Source organism: Pygoscelis adeliae, unplaced genomic scaffold (genome assembly GCF_000699105.1).
Source record: "Pygoscelis adeliae isolate BGI_AS28 unplaced genomic scaffold, ASM69910v1 Scaffold45, whole genome shotgun sequence".
NCBI lineage: Eukaryota > Metazoa > Chordata > Aves > Sphenisciformes > Spheniscidae > Pygoscelis > Pygoscelis adeliae.
The window spans coordinates 12,021,782-12,047,728 of NW_008825114.1; the positions used below are offsets into that span (position 1 = coordinate 12,021,782).

The following is a 25,947-nucleotide window of genomic DNA, read 5'->3' on the forward strand; positions in this document are numbered from 1 at the left end:
CGTACTTAGAATAAAAAGTACACATTCTCTCCTCATCCATTTCTCTTGAGTACACCAAGAAAACTTGATGTGAAGATGCATAGCTTTGGTAACTGGCTGCTTAGCATGGCTCTTCACAGATGTCACACACTGATGCAACAGTGGAAAGGACTCAAAGATTGCTCAGTATGAATACATAGAGCCTATACGCCTGCGTAACGTGGGACACTCAGGAAAATTAATTCTAATTAATTTGTACAGTGGATTAGTTAAAAATCAAAATATTCCTTTGTCAATATTCTCACAAGAAATTAAGAAGCAAGTTTAACTTAGTTTACGTTAATTCAGTTCACTTGCAGCCCTGCAAGTATTTAACATTGTTTAAGTGATCCCCTGTAAAACTCACACTTTTGGTAATTTAATTAAATTTACCTGAGTATCTAAGTATAGACAAGACATTAAGAAGGAAATGGTCATTAACTACCACTTCTCTGTAAAATACGAAGGATGCAATTTATCTAGCTTTGTTTAATCACAGACATCCTCAGTTAATGAATAAAGGCTCTGATGTACTTAGTTGAAATGTAGTCTCGCATGAATTCTGTTCAGCTGGGGGGAGAAAGGAGAGGGAAGTCACCTCTTCTTCTAGAGAAATGACCAAATGAGTTATGATCAGGCACATATTACTCTATCTGCCAAAGAACATATACATGGGACATCAGAATAAACTTAAAATAAACTGCACAACTTCATGAAACGTTCAATTTTTATATTTACACTATAATTAGTACAAAATTGCCTTTTAAGTTTTCTGTAGCACAAGACAGTGTCTACTGGACTTGATACCCTAATATGTCAAAACAACTACTTTGAAGTATGATAAAGGAATCTAGGAAGAGTTATAAAGAATAAGACACCATTTTCAAACTATACATAGTGTTTGCTTTTGCTTCTAAAAAGGTACTTATATCCCCAAAAGGTTTTTAATTTTAAATAAGCAGGGTGGGCAGGGAGGGGGCAGAGGGGGAAGACTGGTTGTTGGTACTAAAGCCTTTACTGTAATAAACTAAATATATTTACAATTTATACAAATGTTTGACCTTCAACAAAAATACAAAAACATATCACAAGATGCAAAACCAGGAAACAAGTTCATCTGAGACACCACTGCTCTACACAGGACAGAATGCAACTTGAACTGCAAGGAACAGAAAGGTATTTATCCCCCATATTCAGGCAATGAGAACAATTTGCATGAGGTCACAAAGAAAGAAAAAAATAAAAGGCTCCAACATTCTTCAGTAGACTCGGCTTTTAAAAACTATGTCAAAAACCTAGGCTACATCTGTCCATCTTGCCTCTGTGTTCCGTTTGGTCCACGTAGCCAATATTTAGTTGCTGGATGTTGCCTTCTATTTTGCAAAATTGGAGTAGTTTCATGGCAAGGTCTGGAACCTCAACACTTTTGTTCCTTTTTAAAAGGCAAAACCTTTCTACTTCTACAATTAAGAACAATTTTGGCCCAGTTCAACTTCTAAAAGTTATATCCCCATCATATTTTTCAGTAGATAACTTCATAGACTGTAGCCTTTTTGTCTCCAGAGCCAGTGACTATGTACTTATCATCCACAGAGATGTCACAGCTAAGCACTGACGAAGATTCTTTGGACTAGAAGAAAAATAGAAATATATTACATAATTAAAAAAAAAGTCTGTTACCCTCATCTCAGCATCCCATTTTAGGTAGATCACATAGGTGAAGATATCTGAGTCCATTCTTGGGACTCTGGGTGTTCTAGTTTTTTCTTTAAAAGCATCATCATCCTCACCTGGAAGATACTGGCTCCATAAGGAGTTCTCCATGCATTGAGAAGGTTATCTTTCCCAGTACTCACAAACCATTTACCTAGAATATAGAACAGCAGGACTATGAAAACATATGAAACAGACATCTGACAGATTTTGGATTTTCGACTCACATCGATGAAATCTGTTAACTAATTACCATTATAAAAGCTCTCACCACTAATCAACATAGTACTTTTGCTTACAATCAATGTGGACACTCATGCTTTTGCAGTTTGTTACATACTAGGAAATCCCTAGACTCTGTAAGTAGAAATAGCTTTTTACACACAAATCAACACTCACAGCAGTCTTTAGATAAATGGATGGTTGTTTGTAGATAAGTACGTTTGCATTCATAAAGCAGAGATATTTATTCATAACTCAAGAAACTGAGATACTAAGTAAGTTTTGATTATCAAATGAGCTATGACTATGTAATAACTAAACAGCAAAGCATGAACTAGAGCCCTGACCTCCAGTTCTGTGTTCAGGGCAACTTACCACAGTAAGCAAACTTGAGTGACAATACACAACTCTCATGAAGGTGCAGTTGATACTTGTCTGGTTTATTTACATGTAGCACTTCTACGTTGCTGCTCTCCATTCCCACAGCTAGCCATTCACCAGTAGGACAATAACCAAGGGAAAATATCTGAAAATTAAACCACGTTTACACTTTTTATTTTTTCCTACAGTGGTTGAATTAATTGGGGGGGGGGGGGGAGAGGGGGAAGGGCCAAATGAAATTCACATACTTCAATAGCAAGACTGCTGGTCAAAATTCAAGCATCTAAATAACTCCTGTTGTTACCCATTAACTTAGAAAAATAGGAAAATAGAGTAGTGTCAGGCTACCATTTTGTTCTGGAAGCTAAACATATGAAAGCTCCAAAATACTGTGTTGTGAGCAGCCAAAAGGAAGAGAGGGAACAATCTGCCAGTTGCACTAGGCTCAATCTCAGCTTTCATCCTAAATGTTTCCCTCTTGCCGCACTCCCCCTCCCCCAAGCTGTAGGAAAATCCAGTTACCTGTGATGTGAAGTCATGCTGTTGTAGCTGTCTCCCCTCTCTCAAGTCCCAGGATCTGACAGTGTTATCCAAACCTCCTGTCCAGAGCTTGGTACCATCATTAGAAATGTCAATACAGCTGGCTCCGTCTGTGTGGCCCTGGAATTGCCTGATAAAACAAACCAGACTGAATAATGATTTCCTGCCAGAGCTCAAGGTAAACACTGTCGTGGTGTTAGTTTTGGACTCTGTATGTGTGTGTCATCTCTTCTGTGTCTGCTGATGGGCAAAAATCAGGCCCTCCCTCTTACTCAGCATGAAATACAACAGTATTACAAAAACATTTTCCAGGTGCTAGAGAAATGAATTGCATCATGGCTAGCCGAACAAAGTCAAATATTTCCTATCGGGTTTTGAAAAGTGAAAAAAAAGCTTGTGAGAACATTAAAGTACAGTAACTATAGTTAAAAGCACTAAGGACAACTCAGATTAAAACAAGTGCTAGGGGAACAAAACTCCTCCAGTTTCAGAAAACAGCTTCTGTATTTTTCTTTGGCTGCAAGTCAAGATGATAAATAATAAGCAGAGATATTAATAGGAAGGGATCCAGATAGAGATCCAGACAGTTAAGCACAAGCATTGCTGAGTCAGCAAAGTTGCATTCTCTGTGGCAGGAGATCACAAAAATTTAAATGGTGCAGTTTGTTTTAAAAATCTTCCCATTAGTAATTCTCAGCTTTCAGCAACCAGAAGGTCATCTCAAGTTTTCCTTAATCCTTTGGCAAAAGCCTTCTGAGGCTCCTGCATTTTTCATCAGCAATTAGCTTTAGGAAAGTCCTGTGCCTCAATGTGAAAGGTGGAGGCGGGGGGTGGGAGACAACTAGCTTGGGAATGAAGGGTATGAATCACTAAGAGCTGCCACAGATCGGTCACACGGCACATTTTGTTTTGTAGCTCTGGTCTCAAAATTCCACGTATAATCAATTAGCACGATCAGCCAGCAAGTGGTGGGAACACCTACAGCAAACATTCAAAAGACAAGACAGTCGTAGGTGGAGAGAGTGCACCTTTACAGAGACTAAGCATGCATAGGGCAAACTGAAGATTTTATATAACTAAAATCTTCTTTGGTGACCTAGAAGTTCAACAGAAAGTAAAATCTGCATTCACATTAATATGGCTCTCTGCACATAAGTTTAGGCTAATTATTGACATACAGGAAATTTAACTGAAACACAGCAGACTAAGCAGATTCTTCACTGTTCGTGTTCAGAACTTTTAAAATATCACAGCCTTTCCCAATTTAGGCTCTCTCGTCTCATAACATTGTAAGCCACCACTACTTTGGTAAGCATAAACCACAATTTATCTTCTAGTAAGCTACACAGCTAGTTGCTACAAGCCATTTCACACATGGCCCTATTTTTCTTTCTCTGTCATAGCACTAATGCTGAATATTGACCTGGCAGACACTTTAATCTTCTACTAATATATTCATTAACCAAAGGTTTTACAAAAGATTTCAAAAGTAATTTACATGGCAATCCATTCATTACACTCTTTGCAACGCATTCTAAAAACTTTAGAGATCAAATTCCCCCCCAAACGCAAATACTTTCTCTCATGAATGACCAAACATCATCAGTCCTTTATGCTTCCCTAAATAACTGAGGGGATCCACACTTTCAACTGCTTTTGTAAGATTAATTTTATTACTTATCATCACTAAATAAGAACTGAAAATTCTCTTTATGACTTAACAAGGCTTAAGACAAAGGAAAAGAACAAACCTCAAAGAGTTCCCTAAAAGGCATGTTAAGTCTACATCAATCACAAACCAGCAGAAATGCTGCTTGTAGAAACCTGCAGACAAAACCCAACTAACCAGAACCAACAGGAACTTTTACACTGACTGCAGCAGGCTATGGACCAACCCTTTAGGCCCTGAAAGTGCATCTTCCAAGATTAGGCTGAAGCTACCAAAACCAGTTTCTGCCCAACTCGGGTGCAAACTGCATTCTTTGGATAAGAAATACTATTTACTTTGCTGCCATGAACCACTATTCAGGGAGATAAATATTTATGTAGCTGTCCAAAGAGTAACTTCTATGAAAGTTTTCTGTAAACAAGTAATGACTCACCTGACCAACGTCTGATTGTGCAGATCCCACACTGCGATGTTCCCATCACTGCAGCAGGAAAAGCACACCTTGGAATCAGGGCTGATAGCCAAAGCGTAGCAGGCAGGTGCTGAGGATGTCAGCTCTGCTTTTATACGAGGAGTTGGTGCTGCCAGGTCCCATATGGATAATGTGCTGGCTTCCCCGCCAACTATTAGGGTGCATCCATCAGGCAGCAATTTACAAGAGCGGATGTAGTTATCTCTGTTCTGTACAACACAGATCACCTCAGTTATGTTAATACATGCCTGCCAGTAATGACCACTAATACGATTCTGACTGCATCCAAGTTTTAAACAGTATGCTATTTTTTCCATTACCAAAGTACTGAAGAGGAACCAGCAGATCCTAAAAGGTTTCAAATGCCTACTTCTCATCACTAACCAGAGACTGCAGCTGCAGAAATTAAACTGCAGACTCCTGTTGACACAATCTACTCTGTTTTAAACCTGACGAATGGCAAGTTTTCCATCTCATTAGACAAAAACAGAGCCAAAGTAAGCTTGCACTTCTGCAGTGCACTCCATCAGCTAAGGTCACCAACAATAGAAATATTAAAGCAAATGACCTTTCATTTGGCATTTAGGCGACCCTTTAGGCAACCTGCAGTTCAAGTCTCATGCCTTTCAGGTTTTGGAGTTTTCTTTCAAATACTATTTTGCATTCACCGTTTTAAAGTTGAAATATTAAGTATTCCCATACTGGTCCTGGATTTATGTTGGTCCTTTGTTGTTCAACATGATTCTTACCATACTATTATTAGTTTCACTTTTGTGATACTATTGCTGATCGAGAGGTACTACAAGGGATTTAGAGGCGGAAAACATTTTAACCTTCACTTATTACAAGCTTGACCCCATAAGTGTATTGGGTGTCCATTTCTCCATAACAGCTGCCAAATTAACATGGTAACAGTTCTTTAGGAAATGGAGGGTTAAGATCTGTTACTCAAAACGTAGAAAAAAACACTGCAAGAAGTAGTCAACAGCATTCCTACTACTACTTCTTTTTTTTTTTATTCACAGCAAAGGAGCAGTAAGTAAATGCTGGCTTAGTTAGTCAGCCATTACTGCTCCATAACTAAAATGAAGGCAGCTAGGATTGTGCATCCAGACACATACCTGCCACAGAACACAATACATATTCAACCATACTTATACTACCAGACAACTAACATAAGCGTAGCAGTAAATAACGGGTAAAGGCTAAAAAAATCAAACTAAACCAAAACAAAAAGACACACCACATTTAATTGGATCAACATTAAATCTAGAATTATTTTCATTCGGAATATATATTACTGTGCTTTACAACATTAAGTCTTCTCAGTTAACATTTCACAAACATCTATGCTGCTTCTAATATGAGAAGCATCTTTAATTGAGCTGTTAACTTTTTGGAGTTAGCTTTTCAGCTACCTATACTCAGTCCCTTTTGTATCCTGCAGATGTGAAAACAACCAACCAGAATGTGTAACTTGTGGATCACCAACAAAAGCACAGCGAGACTTAAAGTGATCTTAGTACCTTGTCACATTATTTCATTATGTGGTTGGTACCCTCTTACAAAAAAAGTCTGTCACTCCTGGTGTGAGTGAAACACCTAGTAAGGTTCTGTGCAGCCCTGCATAAGCCAGGCTACGTTCCTTTAAACTCATGCACAAAAATCATCAGCATGACCAGAAGGAAAAAAAAAAAAGAGAGAAAAAAAAATCAGGTACACTCACTACTCAGAAATCTTATCTGTTATTTGACCCTTAGTGATTACAGTTATCCCTACACAAACCAGCACTCTTCTGTGTAACTCCACCTGTTACGTGTTAAAAAAAAAGACAGCTAAATACGTAAAGCAGGAAGCAGAACTGCCTGCTATTTCCTTGTAATATGAACGAAATCCAGACAAGGACAGCAATTTCCTTATTGAGTCTCCAAGGAGAAGCTACCCTTGTGCACAAGTTCCTGTTCACCTACCAGGCAGTCCAGCTGAGAGACAGGGCTCTTGTTGCCAGGGTGGCTGATGTCCCAGACTTTGACGCACCCCTTCCCACCCGTGTACACATGTCTCGTGGGGTTGCTGATGGTAACCGCACACACAACTTCCCCGTGGTTCAGAGTGTTGATCTGACGGGCATGGCGAGGGATTCCTGGACCGATGAGGGCATCAGGAGGGAAAGGAACCGGCTGCATCTGACCATCTGCAGTAACGTGAAAGGAGTAGGCTCTTTCGGGGAAGGGAAAGAAGAGAGAAGACAAAACAAAAAATCAGCCAGTTACAGTCCTATAATGCAAGAAAAACATGATGTTTTTAATATGATTTCTTTGCCAATCTTTTTCTCATGAAAATCAGAGCTACAGTGCCAAGTAATACAGGCACACGAAACCTCAGGGGGAGGCAAGGATTCACAACAGGTATTTTCATCTTGCCTCACCTTAAGTATTTGTGCGGTGGGGAAGCATGTTAAATTCTACCTTTAACTCTACAGACCAAGGTCATGGCTGCTATCCCTCAGCCACCTGGATAATCAAAAGATCTTTCAGCCCCTGGTTTCTAGCCAGCAGTTCCAAGTCTCAGCACTGCAAGTCCTGCAGCAGCAATCCCTCACCAGGCACTACTCTTTCAGCCTTCTTCCATGAGGCTTGCACCTGTTGCCTTGCAGTAGCACTAGCCAAAGTTCAACTTTTGCTCCATTTCTGCACCTCATCTTTAACATCAGCACCAGCTGTGCTCGCATGCCTCTCTTTCCAGCTAGTAACTAGTGCTTTAAACAGAAAACAGAAACACACAGAGTGGCTGCACACACCTTTCATCAGAAAGCTGATACCATCTTCTCATAATTATGTTTTCTCGAATAAGTATTTTGGAAAGCTGAAAGGCTCAGTTTCCCAGGTAGTTTTGGCACTTCTGTAACACCTTTTATTTGCATTCAGTGCATGATTTCAAGTATATGGAAACCAAGGGTTGAGGAAGTGAATCCCAGCACTGAATAAAAACACTCCTCCTCGGGGAAAGCACACAAAATTATTTCTTCGTGTTCACTGTAACGTCTGAAGTCAGCTCTACTCAAGGACCAGGGCACAAATAGCAGCTAATAAAGGTTTCAGGTGCAGGGGGGTTTCTTTGATTGTTTTAAATAATAATGAAAATACTACTGCAAAAGGCTGCTTTTTGTTACACTGGTGAGCTCCTTTTTTGCTTCTTCTGTTTTAAGCACATCCATAGCTCCTGGTTTTGATGCTGCTGTTACATTAACAGCATTCAAGAGGCCAAAGTGGATAAAAAATGGTGAGATATGAGTATCCTCTTTTTTTCACTGATAAAAAGCGCTACCATCTCCCTAGTGATACCTTTATTTTTCTAATATATTCTCGTGTTCAGAATTGCCCTTTCTTTTCCAATGTACTTTCTTCCTCAGAAATCTTCAGTCACTGCAGCTCAAGTATTAGTATTGCATCCCTCTTCCAAGGACCCAGCAATAGATAATTCAATTTGATCTTCTGTTCTGAGCTCTGAGCTAGTATTTTCAAAGTATTTTATTGCATGTTTCCAAGTATTGCACAGTTTGAAAGAAAGGAACAAGCAAGATGCCTGGATCTGTAACAGACATCACAAAGCAACTGAATATGCCCAGGAGCAGAGCAGAAGTTACTCCTTTAAAAAAGAGTGAGAAGTGGAGAGGTGAAGGAACTCTACAGTTCTTTCATACAGAAGGTAACAGTGGAAACAGTCACCCCATGCAATATCACAGTTTTCTCAGAAGGGAAGGGTAAAAACCGGTTAACAGTAACTACTATTAAACAAAGAAGAAATTAATAGTGTATATACATGCAATTCCTGTACCTCATTCGTGTTTCATGGTTGGACATGTGAGTTGAAAGCCTGCTCAGAGAATACACAGAAATGGAGGATGAGTTAGTGCAGAAGATGACAAATCTTTTTTGTCATGGGAATGTCAGAAATGGGAAATGTAAAATAAGAAAGGACGTGCAAAGCTCATTCCCTTACATGTAGACAAGATGCACAGTATATCAAATGTATTTCTTCCCATGGGACCCTTTCTCTTTTTTTGTATGAACAATTACAGTAATACAGAAATCTGTATCATTTCTGTTAAGTGGAGACAGGACTGTCCCAAAGTAGTTATTCACTAAACAGATGAGACACAGGATGGGAGATGAAGCAGAAGAGGAGTGGCAACAAGACTGCTTGAGGCTGAACAACTCCTCCGGTTCAGGTACAGAATCCAACTAAGGAGTCGTAGCACTTAAGAAGCTGAAAAGCTGGGCCCCATCCTGGGCTCCAGATCAAAGTCAGTTGCAGAATATTTGTTAGCAGGAAGAGTACACAGAACTGCACAACTTTGAAGTCTCAGCCTGCCCTTGCTTTTATTATGGACAGAAGAAAAACAATTAAGCAAGTATTAAGCAATTTTTTCCAGCATGTTTAAGATGAATAATCTACTTTTACATGATTTTTTTTTTTTTTAATGGAAGGTTACAGTGTAAATGTTCTGTTCAATTCAAGATACCTAAATAATTGGTGTTTTGAAATGCTTCTGTGCATACACACAGCTTCTCAGATCTTGCTGAGATGGTGTGGGAGGAAGACAATAGGAACATTTTTCAAATGCTTCATGCATACTGTAGAATTACGATGACTCTTCTGCTCAGAAACACCAGAGGCTTACCCACTGTACTTTTAATCATGTCTAATTTTACCAGTATGCCCGTATTTCAAGTGCGGTTATACAGATCATAAGAGTAGTCTCTCTTTTTTATCATCATGAGCAGCCATTTGCTTCCAAGACTGGTTGGTCAGGACTCAGTATGACTGAGTTTGAGGGCCTAACAAACAGACCAGTGATAGTTTCTTACAAGCCAAGATAGCTTTTTCTACAGTGCAAGTTATCAGCAGTCCACTGTGTAAAGAAATGGCTACACATTGCCAAATCCCTCTGCCCCTGCCAAGACAAGCACACAAAAAAGTAAATGTTCCTGTTTTCTTGAAGATGTGTGGCATGTCATGCTAACATCACTACGGTCAGCACACTTATGTGGTCTAGTAACTTGTATCTACTAGGTATTATGGTATAACTTTTCATTACATATACCTTTTACTTTGAAAAAACTTGCATGATTTGCAAGACTGACACTCCCTAGACAAGGAAAGCTTCTGTCTCCAGAAGAACACAGTTCTGGAGACAGCAGTGCAAATGACTATTTGCAGCTTAATCACTGTTGTCCTTGGCTACTTCTCCATCAGGTGACCGTGATAGAGGGCCTACTCTGCTACTTCTGGGGAGGACTGTACTTCCAGTGCTACACCTACAAAGATGTAGGTGTACTTACATACCATTAAGAAATGACTCAATTTTTAATGCACTAGATATATTCACAGGCCTGAATTCTCAAAACAGATAAGCATTTTGGTTGTCCAACCTTAAAAGCGTCAATAGTAAAATCTGGTAAATTCTTGAGTTCTCTAAAGCTCAAGGTATTTCTTGACAGGCACCCCTTGCCCACCCATCTTTCTCCTCAACAAATTGCTATTGACATCTGAATTCCATAACACTGCAAAAATGTAATGTGCATTTTTTTCCTTTTACGATTATCTCTTAGAACTGACAAGTGTACACCAGAAACTGCTGTTCAGCTTCATGACGATCACGGATTTCTGTCTCACTCACAGCATTCTGCCTCTATGAAATGACTGGGTTCCATGATTATCCATCTTTGGTCAAATGACTGTTAGCATTAAGATAGCCCTTCTTCATGTTGGGCTAACAACCCAAGCAAACAAAGAAAAAATTCTTATACAATGTAATTACAATTTAACATAAAACAAGCTAAGTACATATCAATTAATATGTAAATATACACTTGTAATTAATTGTATATTATGAAAAGAACAGTTACAAAACTTGCATGCCTTTTATTTAGGAAAGAGTTCTGAGAAACAGTGTACTGTCACTTATCATTATCGTCTCTCTGAATAACAGAATAGTCTTCTGATCTATGGCATCCAAAGATTTCTCCTCATCTGTGTCAAAGCAGCCCGGATAACATGCAGAGTTCCTATACGTTACAACATAGTAGGTGATACTAATACAACCCAGTTTCTCAACTTAAATCTGGTAATTATGGCCCTCCAATTTCCAAATAAGTATCAAATAAGTATATAATAAGTAAGTATCATCTGACGTGCTGAGGAGAGTTCAGAATAATTAATTCACCACTCAAGAACGTGGCAAATCAACTAAACTACCTAACTGCCAGCTACTCGAAGTATTCAGATTGATATAATGCATGCAATTCCTGCCTACTTAAAGTACCATGCCTCAAAAAAAAAAAAAAAGCTTCCACTTCATCCCTCCAATTCAAACAGAATTCTTTAACTAGCATAAAAATACCCCAACTGCAAAACACAAAAGCAGACAGTTCCTTCTACCAATGAGTGCATTTTACTTTCAGCTCTTCTTTGTACTCCAGCTTATTTTAGTTGTAGTTACACAACAAACAGTGAATATCTGAGTATGGTGTTTTATTATATAGGACAAAATGCCAAGAAATAAGGATAAAGGTATTTGTACAGGAATAACAAAATCTTTAACTTCATACATGTCATAAAATAATTCTATCCAGAGATACAAGGGGAGGGGAGGGGGGAGGCCAACCTGTTATTCTAGAATATAATAAAGTTAGCCTTCCTTTAAAATATTCCTCATTATACATTCACTGAACAAGTGTGAAGATCAGGAGAATTGAAATCTTTTTAATTTTTGCCTTGAGCAATTCCAGAACAGTATACTATTCCCTTCCAAAAACACAAAGAAAAGTCAGCTTATAACTAGAAGTTGAAAGTTAACATTTACCACATGAAATTTCCCTTTCCTAATAAAAAGAGAAATGTGTATTTTCAGCTCTTTCTGGTGTCTGTGTCTAACACCTCATGCTTCAATTAAAACCACATTTGAAAAAAATACTAAGAAATACATTTGTCCTCAATGCTACCATTAATTCACAATTTTAGACACCAGGGAAGCAATGCTGTGGACATAAATCTTACCACTGGGCTTGAAAATCTGTGTTCAGTGCACGATCCAACTATTAGAAGGTGTGGTTCACATCAAGAAGAAATCCACAAGAACATTAATTTAGCAGCTATAGAAAACTAAAAGCTAAATAAGTACCTTGCTAGAAAGGCTATGCAAAGCAAAAAAAAGTGATTACAGCAACACACCAAGAACTTATTGTCCAGGGCATGGTTAAATATATAAAAAAGACAGAGTGTAAGACTCAGACACCACAAAAAACCCCCTCCCCCCCAAAAAAAAAAACCCCAAAAACAACAGAACAACAAACCAGAAGAGCTGCTAAGAAAAGAATAATCTACTGATGGGAATCAACTTTGAAACCAAGACTATGAAAACTTATTTTATGCACATTCATACACACATATAGATATCAAGTCCTTGTCCATAAAATTAATTACTGAACTACAACTAGCTGAAGAGAGAGAACAACTAATATGAGATCACATGTGTGTACACCAAAATATCAAAGTAATACGAAAAACCTGAAAAGCCTCATAGGAAACAATTAAAAAAAAACCCCAAACACACAGCCTGCTACCAAATGCAAAGACTAGCTTATTTGTACAATTAAGAAATTGCTGAAGACACTTTGACTTTCTAGATTGCTGCCCAATTTCCCAAGTACATCTGCACCACGGCTAACAAGGTTAGACTCTGCAAAGAGCAAAACTGAAAGATTCACATAAAGATCGTAGTAAAGACTTACATTTAATCAGGTTACAAAACAAGGCAAGCAAAAGACAAGCTTTCCAGACAACAGACCCTTGGTAAAAGCAGACAGACAAGTAGGAGTGGGTTCTTAAAAGGCTATTAATTTTTCTAACAAGCTAGTCATTAACAAATCTCAGAATACACAGGGGTTAAAGAAAACTGGGTGCTATGAGAAATGTCATTCCTTTGGAAAGAAAGAAACTTAATTTTCTCTTGAAAGCAGGGCTGGGTGAAAAAAAACAGTCCCAGAATAACCATTGATAAAAGTGTGCAGCCGTGAGCATACACATATGGCTGGGGATTCAATAGTTCAGTCTGAAAATTCTCTGTACCACTTGCAAAAAGCCTCAGACTAAAACCCCACATCTCATAAAACAAATTCAATGTGGCACCTTAATTGCAGTCCACGAAAAGGCAGATTTTGAAAATAAACCAGGAGTACTCCACTAGTTTGCATGATTATATAACCCATGTACTTTGTACAGAAAATATACGAGACTTGCCTAATGTAGGTAAGAGGCACTCAAAGATGCTGCAGGTAGCAGGCACCATCTAGCTAGCTGTAGCCAATCAAGACTAAAACAAGAGATCGTTCTAAAGCTGTCAAAGGAAAGGTAACAGATCAGTTTAAGGAATTTTAGTTTTGCCTCACTTACAATAGAGATAAGCAAAGAAGTCACTTTAGAGGAAATGACTGACTCATTCCAAGTAACACAACCACGAGGAAACATTACAGAACACATCAAATCAAGTGGAGAGTAGGGGGTATGTTATCAAAGTAGGCGATCTACAAAGCAGTGTGAATAAAGTGCTGAGATGTTGTGGTTTAACCAAAAACACTAAATAAAAAGATTTAAAAAAAAAAAAAAATCACACAAACTGTAATTTAGCTATGAAATACCAGGATACAAAATATAGCACCATACATGCACCGTTTTTGTGCCTTGAATAGTGCAACAACTAGAACTCAGCCACAGAAAATTTCTGACTGAACAAAAATAGATTTTCATAGCTTGTAATCTAAAATATTGCCAGGCATTACTAACGGAATAAGTCATTGAAAGCTTTTAAGTATCTGTGTTTAAAAGTAAAAACTTACAGCCACTGGATTATGCGCTCTCCGAAAATATTTTATATAAGTATGCCAAATTCTACTAAAGTCAGCAAGAATGAGTCTGACCCTTAATAAAAGAGTGTTTTGAGAACAAATCCTGTTCCTTACTGTACTAAATTTAAAAACACCACCATCTGATACATAACACCAACTCACTGAGCCCTCACTTCGGCAATCTTGTCAACATACCACCAGCTTTTCTTTAAGTAAATCCAAGATTTAACAGGTTTCTCACACTGCCAACAGATAGCAAAGTCTGTTTTCAGAAGCATGGTGGATAACAACGAAAACACATTCAGGATTGCTTTCCTAATCTAAGTCTGCTGCTCTCCTACAGTTATGGAAAAAAAGTAGAAGAAAATACACACTTTTTTGCCAGTAATCTGGGGTACTTTTAAGGATGTTTGCATGACTGATACTACAACGTATCACTAGCTATTAACAGGAGTCCAAAATGAAGGCAAACAAATATGTGTATATAACTTTCACCACACTGTGTCTTATAACTTAGACAGTATCCTAAAAGTTATAGTTTCTGAATTTTCCCTGAAGCTGCAAAAGGAAAAATTAAACCATGATAGATTGGTAAAGACGACAGTATGTAACAGGAACACCCAGCATAGAAGTGCAAAGTATTAAGTGAGTTTCAAAATTATGTAAGTACCTAAATAGAGAGAAACTACTCTAACTGCAACTTTCTGTTGAAAGAGAAGACAGGACTGAATGCCAAGCATGAAGGGACAAAGAACAGGTTCCAACAGTGTCGAAAAACCTGTCATAATTCTCTCTGCCCCGCTCTCTCCAAGAGAGAGTGCTCTGTTTGTACCTGCATAGACTAGTTGTCCAGAAATACTTAAAAAATAATCACATTTTTTAGGAGGTCATACATGCTCATGACTCTACTGCCGATGCATAAGCTCAGTCTCAACAGTCTACCAAAGCCAAATTACTGAAAAATTTCATGTATGCTGTTTTGGTGAATTTATTTTTTTGTAACATCAATAAGCCACAGCATCATGGAAGTATTTAACCACCTCTTCATCAATTATTAAAACTTCTAAATAAAAAGAACCTGTTGTGAAAGTTATCCTACATCTATGCACAACCTGCTGCACAATTGCTTCATCATCCTTTTGCTCTCCAGCTGCATGCTTACACAATCGTTTTAAAGAGCTTGCTCCATTACGCAAGGTGTGCATCAGTTGCTAAAGTAACTGCTTCATATACCCACTGTGATCAACAGTTGCAGACTCTCATGCCTGATAAAACAGGTGCCAGACAAGAAGTCTGTGAGTTTGCACTACACATTTATGCTCAGTATAGTATGAGGTTTAGTTTCAGTATATTACCTTACACATTTTACCACTGTCTAGCAGTTTGTAGTCCCCTTAACTTCCCTCAGAAAGGAGAAAATAAAAAAACTTGAAGTATACCTTCAACAGCTTTTCCCTGGAAATAGGTATACGCACACCTGTTTTGGGATATGACAACTACCATTTGAGAATTTATATGCTGCATCTCTCACCAGGAGAAGTCTAAAACAATCTCTTGGGAACAACCAGACACTACCCTCTTTGGAATTCTTGTTCACTGACACAAGATAACTTTATTCTCTCTAGATATTGCAGATGTTACCAAAATGTTAAAAGTTACTTACGGTTTTCCCCCAGGAATCCCTGCTAGATTTGGAGGGATTCCAGGTACTCTCATGTGAGGAGGAGGATCAAACCCAACCTGACAATGAAAAATGAATTAATCTCACACTTGCAATTTCTCATTCAGCAAGCCCCTTTTCTTCACCCCCAAGATATTATGCATTTAACCAAAACGTGGCTTTTACCCACAGTATGAGGTAAGTGCATGTCCCTTCATAGCAGGGGAAAAACAAGACGTTTTCCCTAGGCATGCTTCTGCTAGAAGTATTCATACGTGAATAGAAAACCAATAGTGTATATCATGCATTCACACCACTGGGCGTAACACAGCTACCCGTGTTAGCACAGAGCTAGCCCTGGAATTAGAGCCCGTGGCGTGTGGGCATGTAGCCACGCCAGCGCTTTTTAGCTCTGCGACAGCTAGCATGTACCCATGCTGGCACAGAGCGGTGCTGGAAAGCAGATTTAGGCCCCAGCTAGAATCTCTGCATGGCTCCACGCTGCACTGTGTGGGCACATCAGCTGAGAGATCTCTCACAGAGCTACACCGCAGGGTGCAGACAAATTTGTCTACAGCTTAAATATACTATGCTCTCTTTACATACTGCAATTCCACTAAACTTTTATATCCTGAATAAATATGTACTTCAAGTAATCCAAACAGAAATTCTGGACCAAGCAGACTCAGTTTTTCTTCTGAACACTATACCTGAGTTAAAATTATTATTGCTTTAAGGAATGCATATGTATTCAGAATTTCCACATTTTCACATGAAAGCCCTGTTTACCAGGCTGAAAAAAGTAGCCATATCTACAATAATGAGAAGATGACAGGCTTAAGTCCAATCTTGCAAATTTACAAGCAGGTAAGTTTGTCTATGCATAAAACTACCATCAAGCTCATGTTTGCAGAATCAGGCCCCTAGGTTATTCTGCTCAACAGCAGCTGTAACTACTATGCTCCATTTACTTACTATACCCACAACAGCAACTATTCTTAACACACCTTATCACAGAGCTCCAAGATATTTACCGACCAACCTCTCACGCTGATTTCCACAAAAAACAAAGTACAAGGACAGAGATGAAGATAAAAAGACTTTACATGCTTCAAGATTAATTTGGTATGTCTGTACAGAACACAAATCTGGTTCAGCAAGAGAAAAGCAGATGTCCGCAGCACCAATGAAATACTTCGTAGCTACCAAAACTACCTTCTCATTTACAGCATAAAATAATTTTTTAAAAATTTATTAATCAGTCAAAGCACTGATGAAGGTGAAGCAAAAAGGACACATACATAAATACACAGATATTCTTTGTTGTCAAGGTGCAAATTTGTTTCTCCAGCCACGCAGCAAAGTGAAACACACAGTGAGGCTGTCAAGCCTCTGGCACTGTTATAACTTGGGAATTCGACAGTGCTAAATGAAGCATGTAGCTCTTCTCAGTGAACCACAACTCACACGACTGAGATTGCATGCAACGTATGGCCTACCATAGGAGATCTTCCATAGGCAACCACAGCAGCTGCAGCAGCAGCAGCACTCATCTGGGGTGACATATTGTGCAGACTGGCATAGGCTGCCCCTGGACTGGTTAACTCTCCATTCATGCCAGCATGAGGTACCATTCCAAATGGAGCAGGATACGGTCCTGGTACTGCCAACGGTGTCCGCAAACCTGCAGCTACGGAATAATGAAATCAAGTAGTTTTATTTATATACTCCTGCATACAGGGAAGAAAACAACCCTTTTTTTCCCCTACAATACCTAACCTTCCCCTCTCACATACACACGCTGCCAAGAAACATTGCCATAATTTATCAGTACCACCATGTCTTTTCACTCAGTGTAAATAAGATCTACTGAAGTCTGAACTTGCTGATTACTTCTAACAATCTCTTCTAGCATTACCTTTTTCCATTTCTGTAATATTTCCCTGTTTACATTAATCTCTCCTTTGCCAAATTAAGCAGTAAAGCTGACAGACATGGTTTACACAGCTCATGTCTGAAGCAACTGTGCTGTACCAGCCTGAATAGTGAAAGTAAACTTCCCCCTGCATTTGTCAAGATTTACACTGCAGCAAATATTAGTAGACTCAGACAAAGAGCTGGAAAAGAGATTGCATTCAGAATAAGTACCAGAAACTTCTGAGACGGCTTTTTATATTGCATTCAGTCTATGAATTATTTGTGAAAAAGATAAAGACAAAAGTAAACAAAGAAGGATAAGAGATAGAAAGATATTCAAACTCTTGATAATCCAAACATCTGCTTCTCATCAAGCCCTCTCTTGATATCAAGAACAAAGCAATACATTTAGTTAACATTCGCACAGAACTACATACGTAAAAAAAGATTAATTTTGAGACCATAAAAACACGTGAGGTAATGCATTACCGGCTTGGTTAACCAGAGGGTCCATTGTTGGAGGCTTGCCAAGGCCTGGACGAAGTCCTGGAGTTGCACTAGTGCCTGGGGTTGGCACATCACTTCGAGGAGTTGGTGTGCTGGATTTCAGAACAGGCGTGCTGGCTTTTTCATGCTGGTATCATTAAACAAATTAAATGAGTATTATTTTTAATCCAGGCCATATTATACAATTTATCACAACAGCAGCTGGGATGCTGGGCACCTACTACCTAGTCCCTCAGCCAATTTTCATAAATCCACGCAATGCTGACAACATTAACTTGTGAGAGAGAAATGCTGACCTTTTTGATTGCTGCCAAAATTAAAATAAGAAAAGAAACGTAGAAAGTTATTTTTCCTTCTTCCATTGGCATGGAAAAAAAAATGCCTGAGCTAATTTTTTTTCAGGACAATACAGTATGCATCACCAAATTATTTTAGCTTGAAATCATTACTGTCTCAATTATTATTGGACACAGCAAATCCAAGTACAAAAACAAAATACCACCATAGCTGATAGTATCAAAAATTTGTGACACAAAAGCTACAGAGCATCTGATCAAATTATTAGTGATACTGCAGGAAAAGTTTTCAAAGAGTAACAGCTTATTTAGAAGAGTTTAACAAAAGCCTGGAGAACTTCTTAGTGACTATATACAGACCATGTTAAACCATAAGTTATTGCTCAAGAAAAAATAAACAATGCTTCAGCGACTCTTGTACTTTGTAATAAATTTGCAATTAATTTGACAGAAATGTAGGAAATACAAGAAATCAAAATGAAGCAGAAAATACTGCTGAGCAGAAAAGCTGGATAGTGTTATAAAGGTCCGGAAAAACAGACAATTTCAGCTTCAAATGTTTAAAGCCATGTACTTTCTGCCACAAGTAGTTGCAGGAGAATGGAGAGTTAGACTTTACAAGAAAGAAGAACATTTATCTGGACAACAGACCGCTACCCACCAGGCTCATTTCTTTGGATTTGAGGGAAGTGGAACTTCCTGAAGAGGCCGTAGATGCTGGACTGCTAGAGGCGTCTTTCTTCATCAGGCGGGTTTTATCTATACCGTTTTCACGTGGTGAATGAGTGGGACTTGCCCTTGGGGAAGAAGGATCCTAAAACAATGGGAAGGGAAGAACAACACAGAACCGTGTTATGGGTTGGTACACAAACACCACTAAGGTGTCTATGGGAAAAAAACTAGAATTTAAGCAGTAAGTTCAAATGACAAAGACATTTTATTGTCTCTACAGAAAAAAAGCTGAAATCCCTTCATCGATTTAGAGACATAAGTAAGTTCATATAGTAAGCAATCTGGTTTTATTTTACACTACATGTAATCATAAACTGTTTCCAAGCATAAAGCTTGCAATCTAAGTATACCTAAGTACAAACTAAGGCAAGCGTGCATGACACGTGATAAGAGCAAGAAAGACCAACAGTTACTGCAGGAAGTTTACACTGTTTTTTCCATGTACATTCTCCACGCGCTGTTAGTGACAACAAACATTTCAATAATCTCTTTTAGGCCATACAAACCTTGCTCATCTTATCTTCAGAAGAAGAGATAAAGATGCATGCTTTATATGCCATAATATCTGTCACTTCTTTCTAAATACCATCTGCAATTGCCTCGCTACTTAAATCTACAGGAAAAACTGAAATCACCTCTCAGGTGATTATCTTTCTCTCTTCCAGATGCACTCTCTGCATTTACTTTAAACTGAAATAGCCAGCCCAGCAAGCTACAATGCCATCAGAGCTCTGCAGGTTCTCCATGCTCCTTTGGCTCATGAGAATAGCAGCAGGGAGGAAGCAGTCCTCACAAGAGGGCACTAAGTCTGCTGATTGATTATTGAGCAGTTTCATTGTAAGTAGGGCTTCTGAAAGGATTACTAAAATCCCTAGCTGGATACCCATTTTTCTACTTGGCTGACATAATTTGGGCACTTGGAGCTGCTGAAGACACTTCTCTGTCAGCTTTTCTCCCTGTGCTTTTCACAGAGCAGAAGAACCTCGCAACCATATTCAGGCTTCCTAAATCTCTTTGTTGTATGAAATAAAAGGCGAATAAAAGGGAGGGCCCCCATCCCTTCACCTTGATGCCACTACCAAATCTCTGCCTTGGAGAAAAAAAGTGGCTACAACCTCTGGCAAATTTTGTGAACTAACTGACTTCATTCTGACTTCAGCTGACTTCATTCTAAAAACCAAACATTTCTGGAAAATGCCGTCTTTAACGCAGGACATTAAAATACTAGTAATTTTTAAGGTACCAAAAATGTTTTTAATAACGCTCCTACTGTTAAATACAAGGTTAGGTATTGTCTTCCTTTTTCATTTGAAGACAGTAGTTTGAAAACCTCAGCCCTCCACCTGCATCTCACCACAACCCTCTCCACTACAGAGCAGCTGTGAAGCATCAGAACAAAACTGCAGAGGGAACAGACCCGGACAAAGCAGCAGAAGGAAGAGCCGAGAGGGCAACCAGATAAAGCTCAGAGGAAGACATAGTAACTGCAGTACTAACAAAAAGAAGTTGTGAATATTTTAACATATCCACACAAAGGATTCTTTTTCTTCTAACATCTAAATGCACTTTTCCTTTAACCTTTGGGCAAATGTCAAGACTACAAAAATGAAAAAAGTTACCTCATTGGATACATCTACAACCAAGTTATCGTCACTCTTGTCCCCATCACTGTCCTATTAAAAATAAATAAATATAGTGTTCATTTCAATTAGTACATTAAGAGCCCAGAGAGAAAGACTACGCATCTACTCAGACATTTTTTGTTTTTCCTAAATAAAAAGCAAACAGCCTTTCATTAACTTATTAGCAATAGGGAAAACAATGAAAACAGGAACACAACACCTTATACCTGCTTCAATAATAAAACCCAAATAAGGTAGAACTAGTTGAAAGGTGGTGGTCTCACCATCAGTGCAAGATGGTCCAAAACCCCTCCTTATTACCATCATAATCAGTGTTATCACTACTCCTAAAAGAGAAACTCATTCTGTTCATATGCTAATCTTACATGTTAATCTTATGGAAATTACTACTTGTGCATACCTAAAAAACCAACAGATCTCAAAAAACTGGAGCTTTTTGGCATTTGTTTGATGAATCAACTTCCTCAAAGTGATAGGACAATTTTTCTTCTTTTCCAGAAAGGAAAGTTTTGAAATGGAAAGTTCTGGGGAAGAAAAAGCTTCAGAATGCCAAGGCATTTCAACATTTCTGCCTAACAGAACCAAAATACTTTGACATTCCTAAATGGACATGATTTATTGTGGCTTGTCAAGCTGCATTTTGACTGTTTCACATAAATCTGTATTCACCTGAGCTGCTCTAGTGCCTCACGATAGCTGTTACTCAAGTGCCTCCTGGTCCCTATCTCCAGAATGTGCTGGGATGCCCCAATAGACACATTCTACGTTACACAGTGGTCTAGTGATTTCCACAGTGCACCATGGTGGTTCAACCAGGAGGTGAGTCTTGACTCAAAAACAAAAACAAACAAAAAAATCAAGTGAATGATAAAACTTAAAATTTTCGTGTGGGCAAGTTTGACATTTCCAATAACAATACTTTCAGTTCAGAAGTTTCTAGGCAAACAAATCAGATGTACAAGATTGCTCAAACTGTCCTCCACCTCTTGCTTTCAAAGTGTCTGGGCTATCACACTGAACACTGGCAGACAGAAAGTAAAGCACCAGTTCCTTCCTCTCACTTCAGGCCATATATGTTTAAAAAAAAACCCCAAAACCAAAAAACAATAAACCCCAACAGGTAGTTTCAACCCTTCCCTTCTGCTTTAGCAGCTGAATATTGCTCCAAGAAATACCGCAAACATATTAGGGACCCAAGAGTGCCACTGAAGACAGAATGGTGGCTCTACTTGCCACTCAAAGCTGTCCAACCAAAGGGTGCAAAAAGGAGAAGGAACAGGAAAGCTTCAGCCACGGTTATCTGCCACCTCTTGAAAAGTGTGAAGCACCCAGAAGGCAAGAATAGGTTAGAACACATTTGAGCACGTGGGAGCACAGTAGGTGGGACACTTGTTCACCAGAAATACCTCCCTTGAGGAGGGCAAAAATAGCTGCCAAGCAATTATTAAGTGCACTCCACTGACTTGTCATCTTGAGAAATAGAAATTTACTGGGACTATCAAAGGCATCTCCTATAGGTACTATTAATATCAGAAGATTCTCCTCACTAACAAACCCACAGGTCCTAACATGAAAATTAGTCAGAATTCAAAAAGAAGAAAAAAAAATTGCATTTTGCATCTTATTTCCAAAAGCAACAATCCCTACAACTTGTTTATCTCCCTTCTGCCAAAAGGAGTACTTCCTTGTCCCTACAAGGGCCTCATCTAAAATGAGCTCGAAATCAGCAGCTCTGTTTGCAGAATCAGGTAACCTTTATAAGAAAGATCGTCTTCCAGACTAGAATACATCTGGAACTTTCAAATATCCTCGTTTTGCTCAATTCTTTATTCTGATGCTGCCTTTATCTGTAAAATCCATTTCAAGCGAACAGCAAACAGAACCACACATTTAAAATGTGGATTAAAACAAACTGCTTCTACAGTGCAGTAATATCCTTTCCATTTCTTTCCAGTAGAAATACAAGAAAAACAAGGAAGTTAAGCTTTTTCTTCCTTTATTTTTATATCAAATGTAGCTTAAGAATCCTTAATCTACAAATATTTAAAATGAAAAATGCCCATAGACTATCAAACCCTCAAAGTTGAGGGAGTAACATGGGGAAGTTTGCCAAACCCTTCTGTAATCAAAACAAGGTTATTAGAAAGTGATGGAAATACAACTTGCAAAACTGTGACAGTACTACAACGCTACAGTGTGCAGAAAGGGGAAAGTAACCTCATCTCCTGTTAGTAGCTCCAGGGATATCCAATAGCTGCTCAGAGATATTCTGAGTCCAAGTGGAGATAAATTGCCCTACCAAATACTGTGGAAATCAAGTGGCACCTGATTTTCTCTTGGGTTTCAGTAACCAGGAGGTAATTAGTGACTGGATTCATATAAACCAGACAATTTGCCACATTATTGCTGTGTCAAAGAATAATATCTTCTGTTAGATTTAAGTTCTGCTTTTCAGTACTCTTTCACACCAGTCCTAGTCTCTGAAGCCTGTTCAAGTATCATCCTGTGATTTGGCTGAGCTTTTAGACTTGAAGTTGAAAGCCTATGTGAACCTTTTGAGGTTCACGTATGCCACACTGTTGTACTGAAGTGTCTCTTTGAAACCAAGGAACAAGCAAGCTAGTCAAAAATGCAGAACACAAACAGCGAACTTCTTTCCAATTTGCTTTCTGCTGAAACTGCCATATCGACCAAAAGCAAACTTCAGGAAGTTGGTACAGCCTCATAACATATGCAATTTGCAATGGTAATTATTACGCAACGTGGTTAATAGCTAGTATCAGAAAAGCGTAATAAACCCCTCCAAATCAACAAAATCCTCCATTTCAAACAAACCTGCAGGTTTTAGAGCAGTCCAGAAAGGATCTCTTGCTCCAACTCTGAGAAATGTCCCAGAACACTTGTGAATCCCAGACAGCTACTCCTGGCTCATTATTCCCTGTTGAGGAGTATTACTTGACAATAGCCCAAACTATCGAGTCACTACTCTTCCCACAACATGAATAATGGTCTCTCCGGCACATATATTCGTGTACTACATCAGCCACAGGAAACACATTGCCTTGTTCTTCACAGCTCTTTTACTCCTCATACAAGCTCAGTATGTGCAAATAAATTAATCATTTCTTTGACACAGATTTGCTTACATAGTGGCTGGAATCCTTATCATCCACCTTTCTCTTTTTGATGTCATTGGTATATTCAGGGCCATTCCTGCGTTTATCTGTGCTTCGCAGACTGTCTGGGACCAACAGAGAATTACTCTGTAAAGACAAAAAACAAGGTTAATAAAAAATTCCTTTCAAGATTCCTTCATATATGCTTAAAAACTCAAATAGGATGTGATAGATGCTTTAGAAATGTGATACCTACATAGTCTTTCATTCCATTTAATTCAACTCAAAGTCCTCCAGGCAAACATGTACAGCTTCATGCATTCTAAGAAGCTTGGCTTTTCATTGTTCAACTTATCAAAAGTTTAGTTCACTTGTCAGTCACCATCTATTTACCTAATTAATTCAACTGAATTTATTGTTTCGGAGAAGCAGGCTTGCTGTTTATTCATGATTCAGGTAACAATGGTTTATTTATTTATTTATTTTAATATACAGATCCCATATAATAAAAGAGACTTACTAAATATAATCTGATTGATTGCTTACTTCTAGACCATCATAAACAGATGAGGTTTTGGTATGTCTACACCTGCAGGCATGGAGAGATATATGGCAACTTGCCTTTAACTCTTAAAATAACAAATATTTACCAAATAAGGTTATGCAATAATCATTCATTAGCTGCGGTAAACTCCAACAGGATGCCTTCAACAAATGTATTGCAAACAAAGATCAAATATTTTTACTTCCAGCATAACATTCACTACTAGTGTGAAATTAAGTCTAAAGTGTTGTTTAATCAGACTTGATCTGAAAAACTGAGGCAAACACACACACACACACAAAAGACAAAAGCAAAGACTAATCTTTCCCTCAAACTACATGGACTGCTTTCATTCACGCTAAGTTATGCTAAGTACAAACTGTTGACCCAAAGAGAAAGGCATTTTAGACATTTTTCAGTCACATGACAATTTGACATGCCTGCGATTCCCATCTCCATCTCTGTTCCAGCTAAAGCATTAAAACGTGTTACAAAGAGTTCTTTTAAGTGCAGGATTAGCATATGCAAGAGGGCAATTTGTTCAGTGATGTGTTAATGCTGTGAACAATACTGAATGAGTTGAGAAAAAAATCTCCTTTCACAAAGACCTGGTAAGCCTAGTTCCTAAGAGCCAAGTACATGCTTACATAAATAAATATATGCTCACATAAATATATAAGTAAATACGTATTTACATGCAAACATGTATCTCTCACAAGAGAAAAAACTAATACTGACATATATACTATAAGCGTAAGCCCTCAAAAGAAATACTTAGATCTACCCACGAGTCAGAGGTACTTACTCCTAATATATCATAAACATATACTAATAGCCAGTGAAGTGTGCACTGAATGGCTACCCCTTTAAAACGTGAGGACACCACGGTAGTTTTGCTCAGACATTAATGTTTAGTCCCAAGGAGAATGAAAACAAAACGAGGTGCATAAGGCAATCTGAATCCTCTTTTTCCTACTTCAGAAGCTGCACTTTAAAGCCAAGTCTGAGCTCTTTTATTCATGACTGTTCAAGCTAAACAAATGCCAAGGGGCTTACATAAAGCGTATAGGAAGGTCTAATGAAATTCAGTATAAAGCAGCTCAAAATAATGTCTTTACCCCAATGTTTTGCAGCTAAAAGGTGGGCTTGTTGGATCACTGAACTAATTGCCTTGACAAATACAGTCTGAATTTAACCCCTCATCTTCTCCCAGATGCACACAAACTCCGGGATTCACTAGTTTGAAAAACATTAAAACCCATTTTCAACATTTTAATATTAAATCCCTCATGTCTGTAGCAGTAGAAACATCTTAAGAAGCAAGCTGTCAATTCAAACTTGACCACAGATTTGAGTACTCGAAATGTCTTTTCTTAAGGAGGAAAGTTTTTTAGTTAAGAGATACTTCCTTTAACAGAATAATAAAAAACATCGATTATACTACTGAAGAGTTTAGAATAAAACAATGAAGGCAAATGTAGTAAAGTGAATAAACTCAATTTCTCATTTTAAATTACCAAAATTAAGCGTGAATAACAGAAAGGTGGCAAAGAAGCAGCAGCTGGGAAAAAGTTAGCAATCCTGCTATTTGAAGTTACTACACAGAAG

The 25,947-nt window shown here is 38.4% G+C and overlaps 1 protein-coding gene across 1 annotated transcript in view; it reads right to left on the reverse strand.

The window, feature by feature from the left end:
- Nucleotides 1-1,015: 1,015 nt before the first annotated feature.
- TLE1 (transducin-like enhancer of split 1 (E(sp1) homolog, Drosophila)) overlaps nt 1,016-25,947 on the reverse strand; it is a 70,996-nt gene continuing 46,064 nt past the window's right edge. The window contains exons 7-18 of the mRNA XM_009328104.1: nt 23,826-23,942; nt 20,656-20,709; nt 18,966-19,118; nt 17,991-18,135; nt 17,084-17,274; nt 15,588-15,664; nt 6,986-7,235; nt 4,977-5,224; nt 2,857-3,004; nt 2,329-2,479; nt 1,809-1,885; nt 1,016-1,648 (exon numbers count right to left, since the gene is read on the reverse strand). Of these exons, the coding sequence (XP_009326379.1) occupies nt 1,541-1,648; nt 1,809-1,885; nt 2,329-2,479; nt 2,857-3,004; nt 4,977-5,224; nt 6,986-7,235; nt 15,588-15,664; nt 17,084-17,274; nt 17,991-18,135; nt 18,966-19,118; nt 20,656-20,709; nt 23,826-23,942 (1,719 nt within the window). The 3' untranslated portion in view covers nt 1,016-1,540. The remainder of the gene's footprint in view (nt 1,649-1,808; nt 1,886-2,328; nt 2,480-2,856; nt 3,005-4,976; nt 5,225-6,985; nt 7,236-15,587; nt 15,665-17,083; nt 17,275-17,990; nt 18,136-18,965; nt 19,119-20,655; nt 20,710-23,825; nt 23,943-25,947) is intronic.